Genomic DNA, 20,579 nt, shown 5'->3' with positions numbered 1-20,579 from the left:
CCTGAGAGACAGGCGCTAAAGGAGCTAAAGGAAGAAAACAAAAGTTAAAGCACTTTTCTGTAAACTTGATGATAAATTACTCCACAGTACCTGCAGATACAGATGTCAGTGAAGGATTCTTTCATTCTGACTTTGCTTCTGTTCAGCCAATAATCCTAAAACTGATTCCCTACTGAATCAGAGCAGAAAGGGATGTCACTTTTGTGTCTGCATTTTAACGGTGGACCCATCTTGGATCTATAGCCAATAGATAGGGCTACATCCAGTCTGTCACAGGTCTGGAAAAAATGGACATAGATGACTTTTTGGTGTCCTTTTATGAAACAGAGATGAGCAGTGATCCTGCTGATCACAGCTCATTTCCGATCATTCTCAGTTTATGAAACAGAAATGATCGGGGGAGAACATGTTCTCCGCTGATCATCTCTTCACACGGTAATCTGTCATTGACAGACACAGAAACAGCCAGGCTATGAAGCTGCGATCCCCGCACTTCACTGGCGATCTGGGTCAGAATTCACACTCCCGGGTTCACCAGCCTGGAGCTTGTGAAGTGGGGAGTGAAGACAGAATCGGGGGAGAACTGAGGGGGAAAAAGGAAGATTATGGACTTCCTTCTTCCTCGTTCAGACCCCCCAACACAGTAATCATGTCCCCCTGCTATATTTATGTATATATATACATATATATATATACACACATACATGTAGATATATATTGAATGTGTATATATATATACAATGTATGTGTGTGTGTATTCAGTGTATATATATATATATTTATGTAAGGGGACTATTATTTATTAACCTCGTGTACTCAGCAGTGATAATTTATCACTGCTTGTTAAAGCGCGCCAGGGATTTTCATACTACGGTAATCTCGCTTTGTCTCACGAGATTACAGACGCCCCATTGACTTCTACACAGATCTCCGAGAAAACCGTTCTCCTCTGATCACCCTGGGCGAACTGAAGTTCTCCGATTCATAAAATGGGTGCCAGAGGTGATCATTTTCCCCGGAGAACTGTAGAGAAGCCAACAGAGTAAAAAAATTCACCCGTTCATAAAAGTACACCTCAGTCTTTTATGGACATGGGCAGACTTAGAGGAAGATGGATGTAAACGGATGTATGTCTATGTACATCTGCCTGTCTACAGACTTACAAGAAGCTTTCATTCAAATCTGCTTTAAAAACTGATAGGCGGACCTAATCAAAAAGCCCTTAGGAAAGGGCACTAAAGCTTGTTTACTGCTTTTAAAGAATATGTCAAAAATGAAATGCCCATAGTCACAGCTGTACTTTAAGCTACAAATTTGTTGCAGCATTTAAGATCGTACAGAAATATGTTAAAATAAATGATGAATGCAAGAATATAGTTCTTTTAATGCATTCATTTGATTTGTGCCCAGCTAGATCCTTAGAACCTTGAAACAATATTCTGGCTGAAAGACAGTAGTCCTGAAACTGATGGCTGAGAACCACTGTCTAATAGAATTGTTAGTCATTAGGTTCCAGTCCCAGTAAAATCTACAGACACAGTATTTACACGAAATACTTTATTTGTAAGTGGTCACTACAGTTACCAGAACAAAATTGTCCTAAAGCCTAGAGAACTTTCTCTTTCTCTCAAAATCTCGTTAGAATCCCTTAACTACACATGTGCCTCCAGAGTCAGGTCTTTCATTCTGCTTCCAGCCTACAGAAAAAAAAGCACCCAAACCCTAAACATAACCTTGAAGCTGCCATTGTTGACCATTTCCTGTGAAAAATTCTAGCTGCCTGGCTATCAGGCAGATCCATTGGTTTTACATACTGACCCAGAACAATTATGCAGGTTAGTGACACTAACCTCAGTGATCCAAAGTATTGAAACCAGATACAGCCAGGCAGCTAGCATTTTTCAAAGAAGGTCAGCAATGGCAGCCTACATGTTTCCCTTAGTATGGCTTTTCGGTACACACTATTTTAGGATGCTGGAGATCTTTGACCCACCTAATATCTCTTTTCTCTTATCACAGGCTTTGTATCCGCTTAGTCTCTCATATGATCGAGGATGGCTGCAACTGGTTGGACAAATGTTTATTATTGTTTGTGCTACCTACCTCATGATCAAAGAGGTGAGTAATCGCAATGCTTTCAAATTACAGGGTGTAATTATGGAAACTATTCATTCTTTTCATTGCGTATTATTACACTCAATAATTCTTTGCATAGTTCTTTGTTTCATGTCATGTGGCTCCACCCTTGCATAGTTTAGACTGAGCAAAAACATGGGTGTGCTGAAAAGTGTACAACCTGCTTACATCTTCCAGCTTTTATTATATGATATAGCTCTTTATATTTTTCTCTATATTTTAGATTTTTTCTTAATTCTAATGTGCATAGAAAGTGTTGATATACTGTATGTGCCTATATTCAATAAGTCCATGTAGATTACAGGCTTATTAAATAAGGCACTGCATACAACAAACACAACATATTTACTTTCCTGTCATCTGACCACAAAATCCTGAAATCTAATTGGTTGCAACCCTATTCTATACTTTTCAATGTCTTATTAAAATGACACTATACAAAAAAGAAGATAATTCATGCTTACCTTTCCTGCTGGCTGTACTGATGAACTTTGCTCTGATGCCGAGAAATCTTTTACTAAAGACCACACTGAAACTGACACTTCTAATTTCCTCGGTGCCCCACAATTCCGATTGGTTCCTCCCTCTAATCTCTCCATTATGGTATACAATAGCAGCATAGAGGTCAGCAGTTGGAACCAGTGAGGGCTGCAGGGGAACCTTGAGATTGGCACTTTTGGAAGCGTTGGTTTCAGTGTGGACCTCATCAGATTTCTGTGGCACAGGCAGCAGAAAGGTGATTGTGTACTTTCTTCTTTTACAGGTATAGCTTGCTTACAAAATATATTATGTAGACAAACATACACCCATGGATTATCTGTCAGCCTTGACAGCTGCAGCAGCCAATACACTGCAGGCTATCTCAGCAGACTTCACATGCAAGGAAACCTTGACGTTAAACATTAGTCTATTTTTAGGCGGGGGAGGCCAATTCATTTTCTGTCACTTTTTTTATTTTAGATTTTTTTAAAAAAATTGTTATCACTTATTTTCTATGGTGACCATTGTTACCAGGACACCAGGACAGCAAGTGATAGGAAAGGAGGTGGGGGGAAATCTTGCAATGAAGATACCCACTCCTCCGACATCCTAAGAGCGTATTCTTTAAAGTGAAGAAGGCCCAGACAAAAAAAAAACTCAAAAAATTGATGGGTTTTACCATTCCATGCTCTATGCAAAGCTATAAAAAAGTTTGGACTTTAAATATACTTTACAATTTAAACTTGGTTTGGAAGGGCTACACCCTTTTCAGATTTATATTGCTGCATGGGCTTCTGTTGAGGAGCTTTCCCCTCACTTCCTGTGCTAATGACATAACAAGAATGAAAAACCTAAAAAACCTAAACTGAGAAATGTCACCTTTGCAACTATCATTAGAACAGAATTCCACATTCCACATGATTACCAGCTGGATTCTGTATCAATAAATACGAGACAAAGGTTCTAACCCTTCCCTAATCTGTCCAAAACTGAAAAAAGTATTTGGCTGTAGTGTCACTAAAAGTCTCTAGATTCCACCATTTTATTGAGTAGGTAGGATAATGTCTACATTGCAGAATTTTTGATAGAAACTTTCTATTTTTGTGACCAGTTTTCTGTCTCCTCTCTAGGGTGTGGTCATCTTCTTAGTGAAGCCTTCAGACCTACGATATGTCCTGTCAGATGCTTGGTTCCATGTATTATTGTAAGTACCAAGTACCACCCAATAAGCATAAACATATCCACTATTTTCATTGATGAAAAATCCTTTCTGAATTAGTCACCACCCCTAGGTTATAGGTCTTGCAATAGACATAAGGCTGGCACATTCCAAAAATCCCCTGGGTAGGGGAGCTGATGCTGTAGGGGAAAGGAGGGAGCGCCGACAATGGCTGGGCTATGGGAGCCTATGGGTGATGTCATGGCTCCCGAAATTCAGAGTTGTTGTTGAGCGCTCCCTTAAGTGACTAGACCATTAGGCAGCATAGGTAGGGGGAAGGAGGTGGGAACATTTTTAAGAATAGGTATAGTTAGTGTTTTCTTCCACTTCAAGTGAAATTTAGGAGATCCTGCTCATAGGTAAATTATTAGATTGAATTGATTAATTCAGTAAACATAAATTGAGTTTGAACAATATTTAGCCAACAGGTACTCACACACAACATCTTGCTGAAAGCACTGAACAACTGACAAGATATGTTCAAAAGTGTTTTCAGATGTTTTAAATTGAGCTTTTAAAGCGGAGTTCCGGGCACAGATCTCATTTTTTGCTGAACATACCCCCGGGACAGTCAGGGCTAGCACATTCCACAATGGCTAGCCTCTGATCTGTCCCGGTTCGCACTTACCTGCAAGAAGAAATACTTACTTTGAAAATTTCTTCCACAGCGTTTCCATCTCTCTTGTGGGCAGCTGAAGCCGGCGCGGTCCTCTTCGGTGTCTTCTTCCGCATCTTCTTCTCCCAGAATGCGCCGCACCGGCCCCTCTCGTCACTTCCGGTGCGGCGCCGCATTCCTAAACAGCTTCTGGGCATGCCCAGAAGCTGTTTAGCAGGGGAATGCGGCGTCGCCCGGAAGTGACGTGCGGGGCCGGTGCCGTCGCATTGATTCCTGGGAGCGATGACGTTCAGCTCCCAGGAATCATCGCGAGGCAGGAAGTGACGGGGTGAGCCGCGGCGCTGGAGGAGGAAGTACCCTGAGGTGAGTATTTACGATCTTCGATTACAAGGTGAGTGTACAAAAAAAAAAAAAATAACTATCCAATTCCTTTTCAGGTTATGTGTAGCTAGCGGAGGGGCACAAAAAAAAATACCGATTTTGTGCCCGGAACTCCGCTTTAAAGAGTTATTGTTTTTTTTATACTTATTACAATGGAAAAAATACAATTAAAGCGGAGTTCCGGGCACAAAATCGGTATTTTTTTTTTGTGCCCCTCCGCTAGCTACACATAACCTGAAAAGGAATTGGATAGTTATTTTTTTTTTTTTGTACACTCACCTTGTAATCGAAGATCGTAAATACTCACCTCAGGGTACTTCCTCCTCCAGCGCCGCGGCTCACCCCGTCACTTCCTGCCTCGCGATGATTCCTGGGAGCTGAACGTCATCGCTCCCAGGAATCAATGCGACGGCACCGGCCCCGCACGTCACTTCCGGGCGACGCCGCATTCCCCTGCTAAACAGCTTCTGGGCATGCCCAGAAGCTGTTTAGGAATGCGGCGCCGCACCGGAAGTGACGAGAGGGGCCGGTGCGGCGCATTCTGGGAGAAGAAGATGCGGAAGAAGACACCGAAGAGGACCGCGCCGGCTTCAGCTGCCCACAAGAGAGATGGAAACGCTGTGGAAGAAATTTTCAAAGTAAGTATTTCTTCTTGCAGGTAAGTGCGAACCGGGACAGATCAGAGGCTAGCCATTGTGGAATGTGCTAGCCCTGACTGTCCCGGGGGTATGTTCAGCAAAAAATGAGATCTGTGCCCGGAACTCCGCTTTAAATAACCACCTCTTAAAAAAAAACTTACTGATATTATAGCCACATAGAAACACTATCAGCAAATAATATCCAATTTAAGCTTTATACAATATGCTTACTACTGGTAGTGCCCTAGCCACACTTTCTGCGTATTGTGTGTAACTCAAATGAGTCTAGTGATGCTTCAGTCACAATGAACTCTTCTATACAAAGAAAAAAATCATTGATTACACAACTAAGCATGCTTTATACTGAATATTTTTCATTTTATTTTCCAGTTTCATACAGGCAGTGCTGGTTGTCTTGTCTGTTTTCTGTTACCTTTTTGGAGTCAAAGAATACCTAGCCTTTCTTGTCTTAGCCATGGCGCTAGGATGGGCAAATATGTTGTATTACACCAGAGGATTTCAGTCCTTAGGAATTTACAGTGTAATGATTCAGAAGGTAAGTGTCTCTTTTCTTTAACAGGTTTTCTATATATTCTCTTGTTTTGGAAAAGCAATCCCTTAGGCTGGCCATACACACTTAGATTAGAAAAAACACATGGATGTTGCATGAATAAATTGATCTTCCAGCTGGGCTATTGTATACTGACAGCCGCCGCCGGCAGCTGTAAAAATGGCAGAGCAGCGGCTGCATCTGGTTGGATTCAGACACTATTTTGCCAGCTATTTTCCACCTGGCTTGGGTAGGAGGGGGCCAACAAGACCACCAACTAAATTAAATTTGACCGGCTCATCAGAAATGGGATAAAATTAGAACAGTGTATCACCAGCTTTATAGGATAGGATGTTGCAGAGACAGTTTCTCCTTTTTTCTGAGGTGATAACTGTAAACCTATGTACTGTACATTGCTGAGATGATGATGCTAGCTCCTAATGAAACAGTTTTCCTATAGGAATTAGCATTATGAAAAATTATATGACAGGTACATTTTTTATAATAAGGTCACTCATCATTTTTTAAAGGTAGAAGTTGCTATTTTTACATTTATGTAAACTTGGAGAATTTACATTCATCTTTCTTCCAGGTCATCCTGAACGATGTTCTGAAGTTCTTATTTGTGTACATCTTATTCTTGTTTGGGTTTGGAGTAGGTAAGTGCATCTTACAGATATCAATGTAAATACTAACAAAACCAAAAAAGAAAAAAAAGAAACATTTATTTGGAACATCTCTTTTATTTCATAAAGAAGGTAAGAGTCGGTTCACACTAAGGCGACACGACTCCTTACTACTTCGGGGGCGACTTGTGCATTACCATGCACCACGACTTCGGAGCGACTTGCAGGGACTTCACATAATGGAAGTCTATGCAAGTCGCTCCGAGGTCGCCCCGAAGTAGTACAGGACCCTTTTCCTAAGTCGGACCGACTTGTGTCGCTCCTATTAGAACGGGTCCTGTAGCGGTCAATGGACCACGAGGGACCGCAACTTGTCAGGCTGACAAGTCGCCTGGCAAGTCGCGGCAGTATGGACCGGCTCTAATACAAAGCATAGTAGCTGCTGTTCTTAGTAGCGATGATTTAATGCATGACAAGCTCTTTATCAAGCTAAGACTAACTGCTGAACCAATACTGGCTCTTTATGAAGCTAGGAGCATTTTCTCACAAATATCCAAACATTTGCCAGGTTCTTTACTAAACCAAAGCCTTACTATTTATTCAAATTATAAAACCAAACAATAAAACCAATTCTACAGATTACTATTTAAAGCAATGATCACCTCCATTAAGTAAGACGCTTTAAAGTGCACTTTGTGGTCTTGCAGACCTTTCTATACCTGGGTCTACTACACAGATAGATACCTTGTTATTTCATATTTTTCATAAAATTTCCATCCAGCTTAACAATGATGGAGTAACCAAAGCTGGCAAGAACAATATGGTTGGCTCACAGTTCCAGTGCATTCTAAAAGTGTTCAGTAGTGTTGAGGTCAGGACTCCTGAAGGCCACTTGAGTTCCTCCACACCAAACCCATCTAACCGGGGATTTAATAAGCTGGCTTCGTGTACAGGGAAACAGAAAAAGGCTCTACTCAAACAGACACCAGATGTTTGGAGGTGCACAAATTGTCGAAATTGTAATTGTATGCTGTAGAATTAACAATACCTTTCACTTGAAACGCACAAACTCAATCATTTAGAGAGTTATCAAAAATCATTTAGCCATTCTATTGCCTTTACATAATTTTGGAAACTGGAGTTTATTACAAAATCTATTTTAAAATAAAAACTTTTAGAGTTTAGATATATACCAAGTACAGTAGTGTTCTCAATTAGAGCACCCATTTCTCTTTAGTGGGTGAAGGTAGATCAGAATGTATAATATGTAGTTAAAGAATCACCATTGGTATCATTTGAATTGGACTTACCCAGTAAAGCAAAGTAAAGATTTATTTTTACATTTTAAATAAGGAATTAAAACAATCATTTGCATTTTTTTTTTTTTAAATAGCTCTTGCCTCGTTGATTGAAAACTGCACAGATGGTGATGAATGCAGCGCCTACAAGAGTTTCAGCACAGCCATCGTGGAACTGTTTAAGCTCACTATTGGACTAGGAGACCTGGAGATACAACACGACTCTAAATACCCAGTCCTGTTCCTGCTGCTTCTTATTGCCTATGTCATTCTAACATTTGTCCTTCTGCTAAATATGCTGATTGCATTGATGGGAGAAACTGTTGAAAAGATTTCAAAAGAAAGTGAGCACATATGGAGATTGCAGGTGTGTATATTTAGCTGCTTTATATCATACTACATAAACAACATATTCCATTAAATAAACTTAAAAAAGTGTTTAATGACAATTATGGTAGAAAGAACAATGGCATGTACACACCTTAAGTAACCAAACACCAGTCAGATATACTGTAAGAAGTGGTAATTATGCTATTAAAATGTGTTCTATGATTGACTGTAATTGGCCATTGTATATCATATACTTACAGTATATGTCTATACATTAATTATAACAACCAAGCTAAACAATTGACAGGTAATACAAAGAAGTATGAACATCTGTATTTATATAGCTGTATTTATATACGCTACATTTTAAACCATTAACACTTGAAGCAGTGCAAATAAGCAAATATAGAGGATAGAAAATTATTATGTTACTCCTTTTTCACATTTAGTGCCGGGTCACACTTGTGCGATGTGGGAAGGCTGCGAATTCGCAGCCTGTTCCCGCATCGCAAACGCACCCCTGGCAGTTCACACTGCCATATGCAATACGCTGGGGGTGTCAATGAAATGTTAATGACACCCCCAGTTTGATCGCATATCGCAGTGCGATCTGACAGTTCGCACAGGATCGGATCGCACAAGTGTGAACCACTGTGCGATCCGATCCTGATGCGGCTGAAAAAATGCCTCTTGTGCGACTTTTGTGCGGGTGCAGTGCGAATTTAGCCATACAAAGTGTATGGCTGAATTCGCACTGCACATCCGATCGCATGTAATGAAGGAGCAGTGCGCTCCGATATTACATGCGATCGCCGCACACGCGGAAGTGTGAACCGGCACTAAAACCATTTTTGTCCATTTTTCCCTCTTAATAATCAGCCAACACCATACCTCCCAACTATCCTTCATTTGGAATCAAAGCCTTTTGTCCCTCTTTCCTTCTCAATTGTCCCCCATTTTGGATAGATGTGTAGACCTCTATAATGAATGCAATACTGAAATACCAAAAGTGTTACTTTTGAGTTTAGCCAATATTTTTTTACTTCATGGGCCACATAACTGGAAGATGGTAGAGTGTCCTTTTTCCTACACACTTTCTCCTAAGGGGTGTCCCACTTTCCGATCTCAGAAAGTTTGGAGGTATGGTCAACACACACCCTAATTTTATATACTTTCCTGTACCAAGGCAAATAGCTATGGATATGGCCTTTTTTGACTATTTAAGGTACACAACTGGATGCATGAACTGATATGCACTATATGCTGTGATAAACCTGTTGATATCAGCTGAAATTAGGCTTTAAAAAATAATTCAAGGTATGGATATTTTATTAGTAGTTACATTAAACCAGCTTAGACTAATGTAACTATGCACATACCATACCTAGCGAATGCCCCTGGAAAGTGGAAATCACTGAAGTAGACTCCGCTGCTCCAGTGACCTTCACTTGCTTCTGGGTCCTGCACCGAGTGGCTTCCCTACTGCATTTTGAACACAGGAGGTTGGCCACAGTAGGTTGAAGACTAGAAAACCATAGAGATTGCCGTACTAACACAAGCAATGTAAGTACAGCTATCTCCCCAGCTGTGCTTTTGTATTCTGAAAGGGGGACTGCCCCCCCCCCCCCTGCCCCCCAGAACACACTAATCAGCGCTTGCAGTCATTGGCTTCCAGCATCAATCAGATTCTGGGTAGATGCCGGTAATCCCAGAATGCCACTACATTGTGCCCAAGCCCACTGTAGTTGTTCGGGGTAAAAGAAAAACAAAATAATTGTAACATTTCGATCAAAGGCCACAAAGGCACAAAAAATGATGATTAGCCACACAAAAAATAATACATTTAGATTCAAATGATATAATATTCTTTTCTTTTATTTTGCACTTTTAGAGAGCACGGACTATACTGGAGTTTGAGAAGAATTTACCAATGTGGCTAAAAGCAAAATTTCAGCTTGGAGAGTCATGCACTGTCTCCAAAAATGACAACAGAGCCTGTTTAAGGTAATTGCCAATATGCCTATATAATAGTATAGTTACTGATTATTTTCAAGATAATTGATTTATTTAAATTGGAACTTAAAGGGGTTGTAAAGTCAGAAGTTTTATTTTTTTTTTATTTTAATGCATTCTATCCATTAAGATAAAAAGCCTTCTGTGTGCAGCAGCCCCCCTAATACTTACCTGAGCCCCCTCTCTATCCAGCGATGCCTCAGCCATCCGGGACTCTTTCTCTCCTGATTGACTGATACACAGCAGTGGCGCCATTGGCTCACACTGCTGTCAACCAAATTCAGTTAGCCAATCAGAAATGAGATGGGCAGAGCCGAACGACAGCTCCGTGTCTGAATGGATACACGGAGCTGCAGCTCAGCTCGGGTGCCCCCATAGGGAGCTGTTTGCTTTAGGGGCAATGAACAGGAGGGAGGGGCCAGGAGCTCCAGCCAGGAAACCGAGAAGAGGAGGATCTGCAAAATATGCAAAACCACTACACAGGGCAGGTAAGTATAACATGTTTGTTATTTTATTAGAAAAAAATGATACTTTATAATCACTTTAACTATATCTGAGCACCACAAACTGAAAATGCTATTTAATTCATTATTACCAATTGCTAATTGCATTATTACCAATTGCTAACCACCTGCAGTACATATACTGTGGCAGGTCAGCTCTGTCCCGCGAAAGAACGTAATGTAATTCGCTTTGCGGGCCCGTGAGTGGGGGTGCACATTCGTGCCCATTCGCCACAGAGGAAGCTGATCTGCGGGTCACCCCTTTGATTGCCCATGGTGTTAACTCCTTCCCTGTCAGTGTCATTATTACAGTAACAGTGCATATTTTTTAGCACTGATTACTGGAGTAATGTCACTGGTCCCCCCAAAAGTGTCAAAAATGTCAGTTAGGTGTCCGATCTGTCTGCCACAATGTCACAGTCCCGCTAAAAATCGCTGATCGCCGCCATTACTAGTAAAAAAAAAATAAATATGTAAAAATGACATTAATCTTTCCCCTAGTTTGAAGACGCGATAACTTTTGCGCAAACCAATCATTATACTCTTGGGATTGGGATTTTTTTTATTAAAAATATGTAGCAGACTACATATTGGCCTAAAATGATGAAAAAATTTGATTTTTTTTTTTATTGGGAATGTTATATAGCAGAAAGTGAAACATATTGTTTTTTTTTTTTTTTTTTTCAGAAGTGTCGCTCTTATTTTGTTTATAGCGCAAAAGATAAAAATTGCACAGATGATCAAATACCACCAAAAGAAAGTTCTATTTGTAGGAAAAAAAGGACATCAATTTTATTTAGGCACAGCGTCGCATGACTGTCAGTTAAAGTAACACAGTGCAGAATCACAGAAAATGGTCTGGTCATTAAAGCGGTAGTATCCCGCTTTTTGACACTTTTACCTACAGGTAAGCCTATAATAAGGCTTACCTGTAGGTACAAATAATATCTCGTAAACCGGCATGGTTTAGGAGATATTTACAGTGCATGCAGCCGCTCACGCGATCGGCGCATGCGCTCTGAAGGTCCGGGGGGACCTTCAATTTATTTGCCGGGAGCTTGCCGGAAAAATCACTCCCGCGCGCATGCGCGGGAGTGACGTCATCGCGGCTCCGGCCAATCATCGCGCCGGAGCCGCCTCTTCCGGCCAATCACCGCGCCGGAGCCGCCGAACCCGGAAGAGACGGCGAGGGATCATGGCAGCGCCCGCATCGATGTACGGGGGTCCGTGTCGGGGGCTTCGTTCTAAGGTAAGTTACACATAATGGGCTAGTATGCGATGCATACTAGCTCATTATGCCTTTGTCTTGCAGGTTTTTTTTTTTTTATTTTTTTTATTTTTTAGGGTTTACAACCGCTTTAAGGGGGAAAACCTTCCAGTCCAGAAGTGGTTAATATTCAAAGCACACTCACCCATCTATTCATATTATATTCTTTAATTTGTTCAGAAATCAGCCAATCACACAAGCTGTGGCCATCTTGAGTAACGGCAGGTTGGATTAGAAAGTTTAGTTCTGCTTAAAACCCGGAAGAAATTATCTTCACAGAAGTTTTTACATTATCCCCTTGTTTGTAGAAATTTCCTTTAGGCGGTTAAAATTGCAGTTAGGTAGTTAATTACATTATCAATCAAGGCATAAAAGTCCTCTGTGCAATTTTTGGTAAAAACAAAAAAAAAATGATTTTTCATCATACGCCTAACAAGTCAAAGTAACATACAAGAGATGAGATGTCTGTTATGTCTCAAATGCCTGTGCACTAATATAAGTACTAGAAGACAATGTAATGACCTGAGTTTTAATGACAGCTTAGATGCTTACCTTTTACATAAGTCATGAGTATGACTTTACACTTCCTCTTAAATTAGTGACGAGGAATTTATATGATTAATGTGTTTTTTTTTTTATTTCTTAAACAGGATAAATGAGGTGAAATGGACTGAATGGCACAATCATGTCACCTGTATAAATGAAGAACCTGGCTTTGAAATGATTCCTGGTATGTGAATTTGTTACAAATACATAGAATTTTAAAGAAAAAAAGTTTTCCATAATACTAGTGGTAGTAATAGAGAGATGATAAAACATGGGACATTCATTGAGGTATTCAGGACCAAAAAGACCTGAAATTACACCATTTTTCTATATGGAAATTCGTTTTTTTGTCATTCATTCCAACATAAATCCACAAAATAAAGACGAAATTATTATTTTAGGGAAAAGTGGACAAAGTATTATAGATCATTCCTTTATGGCCAGCTGTGCATGGACAACCCCTGGTTTATAAAGCACAGCCACATATTATACAGCCATTCCAAACTGTATGAAGCTAGATCAGGTTTGTTGGTTATCCCCAGTTCCAGGGCCGGCCCTACCATGGGTCCCACTGGGTCCATTGGACCCAGGCAGCACTTGGAGAGGGGCAGCAAATTGACTCCCAAGATTTTTTTTCCAGCAGTTTTATGTGTCATCAGTTTGCGGTGCGTTACGGGCGGAATTTCCCCATCTCATACTGCCGCACGTAGTGCAAACTGATGAGTATGAGAAGGCGGAGCGTCTCCTCCTTGGAATGTCCCTCACGGGATCATGGTGTGCGCAATGACGTCAGACATCAGCACACTCCATCTCACGCAGGGCAGGCTGGATCTTCTAGGGCGGGTGGCCACAGCAGACATAGGAGTGACAGGAGGAGTGAGGACAGACAGTGGGTGTTTGGTGGACCTGTCTGGTGGTGAGCTATGGAAGAAGATAACTATATATATATATATATATATATATATATATATATATTTTCAAAATTTTATATTTATAGAAAATAATAGATGTGGGGGGCTTTTGGTGGGTGTGATTTTTTATTTTTTGGGGGTGGGAGGGCAGCATTTCATTCTTGGACCCAGGCATCACAATGTCTTGGGCCAGCCCTGCCCAGTTCAATACATGGAAACCATCTTCTATGGAGTAGGTTTTGGGGTGGATTAGGAGACAACATAACAGTTTAGGTTATAGTGATTTGGGTAAATCAAAGCGATACATAACATAACATTTATTTATTAAAAACAGATTGCGTATGTTTCTTATTTACCCAACAGTATAAGGGCTCTTTCACACAGGGGAGTCCGTCAGACTGACTCCGTTTTTCTCAGCGGGTAATCGATCCGCCGATCCCCCGCTGAGCAGGAGGATGACAGCTGTTCTCTGTGCTGTGTGCGGAGACAGTGCTGTCAGGTCCCCATGCATCTCTATGGGGGAATCGGATTGGAACGGACCATCGGTCCGTTCTCATCCGATCCGCTGGACGGATAGAAAATAGAGTTTCCATCCGTCCAGATGTGACGGATCGGATGTCAGCGGATATGTCTCCGCTGACATCCGATGCCCCATAGAGATGCATGGGGTGACCATTCAGATTCGCCAAATAAACGGACAGGCGGATCTGAACTGTCCGCCTGTGTGAAAGGGGCCTTAGTGTTCTCAGTTATTCCTTTGTCATGGGACACAACTTGTTATGTAGAATAATTTGAACACATCCAACCCATTATGCTTCGTATGCTACATAGATTCATTATTTATTATGCTATTGTTGTAAAAAAGATGTTGAACTCCCCAGTATTTAAGATGTCATTGGGACAACTAATTCACACAATAAAACATTTATAAAATGCAAAAAAAGAAAGAAACATGAAGACTTTCAAACATAACTGTACATATCAGTATATTCATTTTTAGTGTTGGACTTATAGGGCTGGTAGTTATTGGAGCAGAACTGACTTACAGAGCAATCCTCTACTCTAAGAACCCCCGGGATAATTCCCTTTAAAGTGCTTGTAAACCCTTATATATTCTCAGCAAAGTGACTGGCCTCAGGTGATACACAGAGATGAAAGAAATCCTCCTACATACGTTGTACATGTTTATCTGCACTCTTCCCTTTTTTACATCAGTTAAAGTGCTAACGTTAAAGCTTGTCTAAGCTGTTAGAAGAAAAGGGGACAGAGAGCTGAAGTTACACTCTGTAGGGTTCAGTGAGGAGAGCTGTGACAGCTGATTGGAGGGAAGGGACACCCCCCCCCCCCCCCCACCCTCCACATAGCTTACAGGACCAGAACTGATGCTTTGTTCATATCATGTCTGAGGTTTACAACCACCTTGAGCCAAATGTTAACCCTTACACTAACCTTCCATGTAACATTCACACAAACCCTTGAATAAAGAGAATAGGCAGGCAAGCTTTATCATGGGAAGTGAAAGAGTTTTGCTTGTCAGAATGGCTGGGAATTCAGCCATGAGAAGAAGGTTTGGAAGGTTGCTGCCCATAGGCACATTTGCTTAATATTTATTCTTCTAAGATGACATATAGGGGAGGATTTACTAAAACTGGTGCACACAGAATCTGGTGCAGCTGTGCATTGTAACCAATCAGCTTGTAACTTCTGCTTGTTCAATTAGGCTTTGAAAAAAAAATGAGAAGCTGAATATAATTACAGTGGTTAGGTAGAGGCAAGTATAGGTTTCCCTGAAGAGATGAGTTTTCAGGGATTGCTCACAGGCAGGCTAAGTAGAAGATAGCAGTACAGGTTGGGGGGGGGGGGGTTAGATGGGGAGTTCCAGAGGGGAGAGGCTCTAAAGAAGTCCTAAACATGAGTACAGGAGTTGATGAAAAACACCTTAAGGAGGTCCCGACCCCAAAATCTTCTGCTTCATTAATGTATGAACATAACATATAATCATGTATCAAATACATTTTATTTTTTTTATATTTTCTTTTCTAGGAGCCAGTAATGCCAATTTGAATACTGAAGATGAACCTGACAGTTATGAAAATGATCAGCCAGTTACCATTGAATTAAGAGATCTGGTGGATCCAACCATAGAGACTACTGTTTAGTATCTGGAATAATTGGATGTTGATAGATAATTCTGTCATTTACAGCCTATTAGATTGAGATTGTTTATTAAGACAATGCATTAGGCAATGATAATATGCATGTGCATAGAAATCCGTTTACTGTAGCCCGGTTAGTGAATAATTCATTTCAGATGGTTGCTATGAACACTTTGGAAACACCTTTTTCATAGTAATGTTACCTTGGTAATATAACACAACCCTCATTTTCACCAGTGCCAGCAACATTTATATTACTGACGATGGTAACGCCTTAAAAGGGACATAGACACATATTTTGAAGCCCAAATGATCTCTCAGTTAAAATTAGCTAAATTCATTCTAGGTGTATCAAAACAAAAAGGTATGCAAAGCCTTAGTTTATTTTACTTAAAAACCAGCCACAACCCCAGTGGAAACGTCTGTATCCTGTCAGCATGCAGCAGAGTGGGTCCCTTGTTCTCTGTGGGTAAGCAGTAGTCTCTTTGCAGAGGTCTGACACACCCCCTAATGAGGAAGAGCCAGAGCTGTCCTGTCAGCAGGCAGTATGAGCTTTGCTTATTGAAGGCTCATAGGTTTGACTCTAGTAGTAGAGGGCCTATTGGACCTATGCACTTCTTCCCCCACAGAGTGCAACGGTCCCATCAGCTGCTTGCAGATGACAGGCGTTTCCACTCAGGCTTGTAGGAGCTTTAGAAAGAAAACAAACTGTAAGACATTGCATGCCTTTTGTTTTGGCAATTAATTTAGCTATTTGAACATAAAGATCCAATCAGGCTTTAAACTATCAGTAGCAAACTTGGATAACTAATGGCACCGTGCTTACTGTGAAACTACAATTTCCAGCATAGGCTGGGTATTTTGGAGAGCCACTAGTTGTCTTTGTATGCATTTAAATAGAAGTGGTCCCTTTAACAGCTTGCAGGGCACAATCGGAAAGGAAAAAAAAGAGTATTGTGAACCACCTTAAATGTATGAGACAGTAAAACCACTGGTTTGAAACCCCCTAATACCACCATTAACAAACTGTAATGGTTAATGTTGGGGCTCTGCAGTTCCTAATGCACTAGGACTTGTAGGTCCACTAAATGATAAAGAAGCAGAAACACAAAAATAGAAAAACGGATTACCGTAGCTTTTTTTTCATTTACATTTCTAGGGGTGATTGTGTCCAGAGGGATAGAAAAATAAAAGTAACTTGCTCCATAGCCAATGGACCATTTGTATATAATATAACAAAAAAAATACTATTTTTTTACAATTACTATTAATAAAGGTGTAAATTGGGTAAAAAAAAAAAAACATAAGAAAACAAACCGATGAATTGAAATGTGTGCACCGTTCTAAATTGAATGGGATGGAAGCAAGCTGGGAAGCTAAATGAGCTGAATTTATAGGCCATGGGTCAAGTTTGACCTTTTTTTTTTACAAATCATAATTATACCATAGGTTGTGCTGCTACTTCTTTATGATTTGGGTTAAATGGAGGTTATAGGTCCTGTTGGCATCCAATGGTCTTACAAAGGCACTTGAGTGCTCTTTTTTTCTTAGACTTTGCATGATGCCTAACTCTAATTTAGGTCAACATGTAAAGTCTTCTAAACTGTGAAATACTTTACTCTATAGTGCAATTGCCTGTTAGATATACTAATAAATAAATATATATATATATATATATATATATATATATATATATATATATATATATATATATACACACACACACACACATATACATACAGTTTAAAGATATATATACCCCATGGAGCAGACAAGAATATGTAGCAATAAAACAGAGCTTGGCATAAATGTTCCCATATATATTAGTGATGTGGATCATGGACTTATCCCCCATCAGGGGTTTACTACTGTCCAAAACCCCAGAGGGCAGATCTCCGTCTCTGCTTGTTCTGATTATGATACTTTTAGCTTGGCTCCAGCTTAAGAAATAAATGTTTCTTGTGTTCCTTTAGGGTCAGTGGCACAAAAATGCATGCCATCGGCCTCTAGTAGATTGTCCAAAAGGAATGCAGGGGCAATTTCCTCCCAGAGAGAATACCAGAAAGCATGACTCTGCCAAGCATCAGCTGTCGGAGGTGGAATGGAAAGGAAGAGAGATCTTCTAGTCAGGGTCAATTACAGTAAATACTCAGTGGAGGCCCAACCCAGCTCATTTCACAAAAAAGAAAATAAAACATACACTTTAAATGAATAGCAAATATATTAGTTTGGTGTTTGAAGAATTCATATGTAGCACTAGGACTGTCAATTTTTTGCACTATTTTTTTATGTTTACATTTTTGAAGAGAATTGTTTGTATTATATTAAAATTTTACTCATACTGAGTCTATTATAAAGTGGGTACATTACTTTTTATCACTGTAGATGCATTCAGCCAAGTTTTATATTAACTCAGGTTTCTTATTCAAAACCTGAAAGTCAGTTTAAAAAGTTAATACTAATAATCAATATAGGTTTAAACAATATAGCTGTATGTGTACAAGGTTAAAATTATGTGATACCCACATGTTGTCTAATGGATCTGCTGGAACAAAGAATTATATGTATATGCCAGTTTTATTGGTAAAATGCATGTCTAGGCAAAATAAAAAATGCAGTACATCTTTGTAATACATGTGCATTCCCCGTGGTTTATGCCTTTAATCTGCTTTTAAATATTTCTTAAAGTACAGAAAACGCCTGTACAGTAGTTCTGCCAGAAATACAGTGAACACCCAACTTCCTATTTGAGTTGACAACACAGTACCTTTGATGAACTGAAATCCTTACCAGAGTTGTCAACCCTAAACTGTTCTCTCTTGCAGGACAACAGAACACCCCCTCACCTCATTTCCAGAATATAGGGAGAGGTGATCTGTAGTCCAACAGGGAAGAACTGAACAGAGCTAATCATGCGCTTTGGGATTTCACTGCAGAGGCAGTGTTGTCAGCTCAAACAGGAAGTTAGGAGACCACTGGATTTTCAACAGCTATTTTTATTCACTTGCTGTGTTTTTACATTACTTTTTCATTTTGCTCAGACATACATTTTAATGAAATAATGTTACAAAGGCTTAGGGTGGCAAAATCAGTAGTGAATGTACTTACAGGGTACAGCTGGCATTACATAGTTTTCTAACTCCTAATAGTAGGCTACGGCATTTGTCACATGGCCTACACTAGAAGTATGGGCCTGCATTTTGATAAGATATATTTTTATTGCACTTTTTATATGGTTTGTAATAATGTTTGAATAATGTATGGTTATTTTGCAATGCAGTGTATTTTTTTTAGATTGCTAAACAAGCAATCCTTGCTGTTTTTACATTTTGTACTCAATTTTAAGGTGCCTAGAAAACAGATTCATTGATCCATCTGCACAAGTCACCCTTTAAAAATGTTCCACCGTTGTCCCCTCTCCCCGTGCTGTTCATAGTGTGCCCATCATAGGTGTCTTCTGACCCTCTTGCTGCCAGTGTTGGAGGCATTAAGGAAAGATTACATTGTGGTGGATCTTCCAGTGCAATGTATGGGAATATTTTCTCATCTCAGGTGCCCTAATCAGTCTCCATCCACATTATTATATTTTTCAGGATTTCAATGAAAATAGCCAGCAGATTTTAGAATGATTGGATGAGGATAATAAAATACATATTTTCAAATGTTATTGTTTTGATACAACATATATTTGAATAAGTATTTGTGTTAAAGCCAAGCTGCGGCCAACCATTTTTTTTTTTTTTTTTTTTTAAATAGTGGGGTGAAGAGTCAAACTTTGTTGGGTATTTGCCCTGCTCATGAGATTTGTAATCTTTAGAACGGGTAAGGGTTAGAACCTTGGTTTTTTTGCTGTAACCCCATGGGAGAGATTTTACCAAATCTTCTGTCTAGTGACACCTTTAACATGGACATACAGGTCGTCACCTGAAAGGAAGTGGGGTGACTCAAGAGTCACCAAACAGAAACTGAGGGGAAATCTCAATGAGGACACAAACAGCAATACCATACTCTTAGAAGTACTAATATATATATATATATATATATTATATATATATATAAAATATATATATTTTTTTTAGGCTACAGTTGGATTCAGGCTAGGAATCATTTTTAAAATGGTTTATACAAACAATATCATGCCTGCTTTGTTTGTTTGACATTGGATTTTTTTCATGACTTTAGAATGAAAATGTGTTTGGATTAAAAAATATTTTTTAATCTTACAGACTGAGAAAATTTTGCTGTGCTGTTTTTCATTTTTTGGGAGCACTGGACTTTATTGAGGTAATGAGCATTGCGCAAATTGCAGTAACCAAAATTCATCTTTTATCATACTACAGAAAAGTGAAAGGAGATTGGGTTACTGCACTCTATGCAATGTTTTTGCCAACAAGTCGTATTGTAGTTTTGTGTAGTTGTGTTTTTACTGAGCATTTCCAAATGTATTTATAAAGTAATTTTATTTCTACTTTGTGCCATATTTATATCTATATATTTACTTTTTAAAACTACCTCAGATTTCTGTATAGATGTTAATGCCTTATAAATGTGACGTTCTTGAGAAAAAAAAAACTCTCACTTTGTGTATTTCTTTGTTAAATATATTTATTTTGAAAACAAAAATTCTACATTATTATATAAAATGAGTAATTTATTTTATTGCAATGACAAAAACAATAAAAACATATTTTCTAAGTATTTCTGGTGTTAATGATTTGCATAGTACAAGTAAAAGTTTGTGACTTTGAACATCACTAGTAAAAACGGGGACATCTGTTTTTTTTTGTTCTGTGAAGATTGGCATTCTGCCTCTTAGCTCGGAGGAATGTTAATTAATCAGTCAGCTACATTCACACAGGTTGGCGATTAGGGGCATGCAACAGATTCCTGCCGCAGGAATCTGTGCATT

The 20,579-nt window shown here is 39.5% G+C and overlaps 1 protein-coding gene across 1 annotated transcript in view; it reads left to right on the top strand.

Moving 5' to 3' along the window:
- Window positions 1–20,579, top strand: part of TRPV3 (transient receptor potential cation channel subfamily V member 3) — a 216,199-nt gene that overhangs the window by 33,927 nt on the left and 161,693 nt on the right. The window contains exons 11-18 of the mRNA XM_082247973.1: window positions 2,020–2,118; window positions 3,747–3,820; window positions 5,861–6,026; window positions 6,613–6,679; window positions 8,040–8,311; window positions 10,166–10,278; window positions 12,708–12,787; window positions 15,558–15,672. Of these exons, the coding sequence (XP_082104099.1) occupies window positions 2,020–2,118; window positions 3,747–3,820; window positions 5,861–6,026; window positions 6,613–6,679; window positions 8,040–8,311; window positions 10,166–10,278; window positions 12,708–12,787; window positions 15,558–15,672 (986 nt within the window). The remainder of the gene's footprint in view (window positions 1–2,019; window positions 2,119–3,746; window positions 3,821–5,860; window positions 6,027–6,612; window positions 6,680–8,039; window positions 8,312–10,165; window positions 10,279–12,707; window positions 12,788–15,557; window positions 15,673–20,579) is intronic.

This window comes from Pelophylax lessonae (genome assembly GCF_965119305.1).
Source record: "Pelophylax lessonae genome assembly, chromosome: 2".
In the NCBI taxonomy this organism is placed as follows: domain Eukaryota; kingdom Metazoa; phylum Chordata; class Amphibia; order Anura; family Ranidae; genus Pelophylax; species Pelophylax lessonae.
Note: the sequence above shows the minus strand (reverse complement) of the source record. Positions and strands in the feature narration are given on the sequence as shown.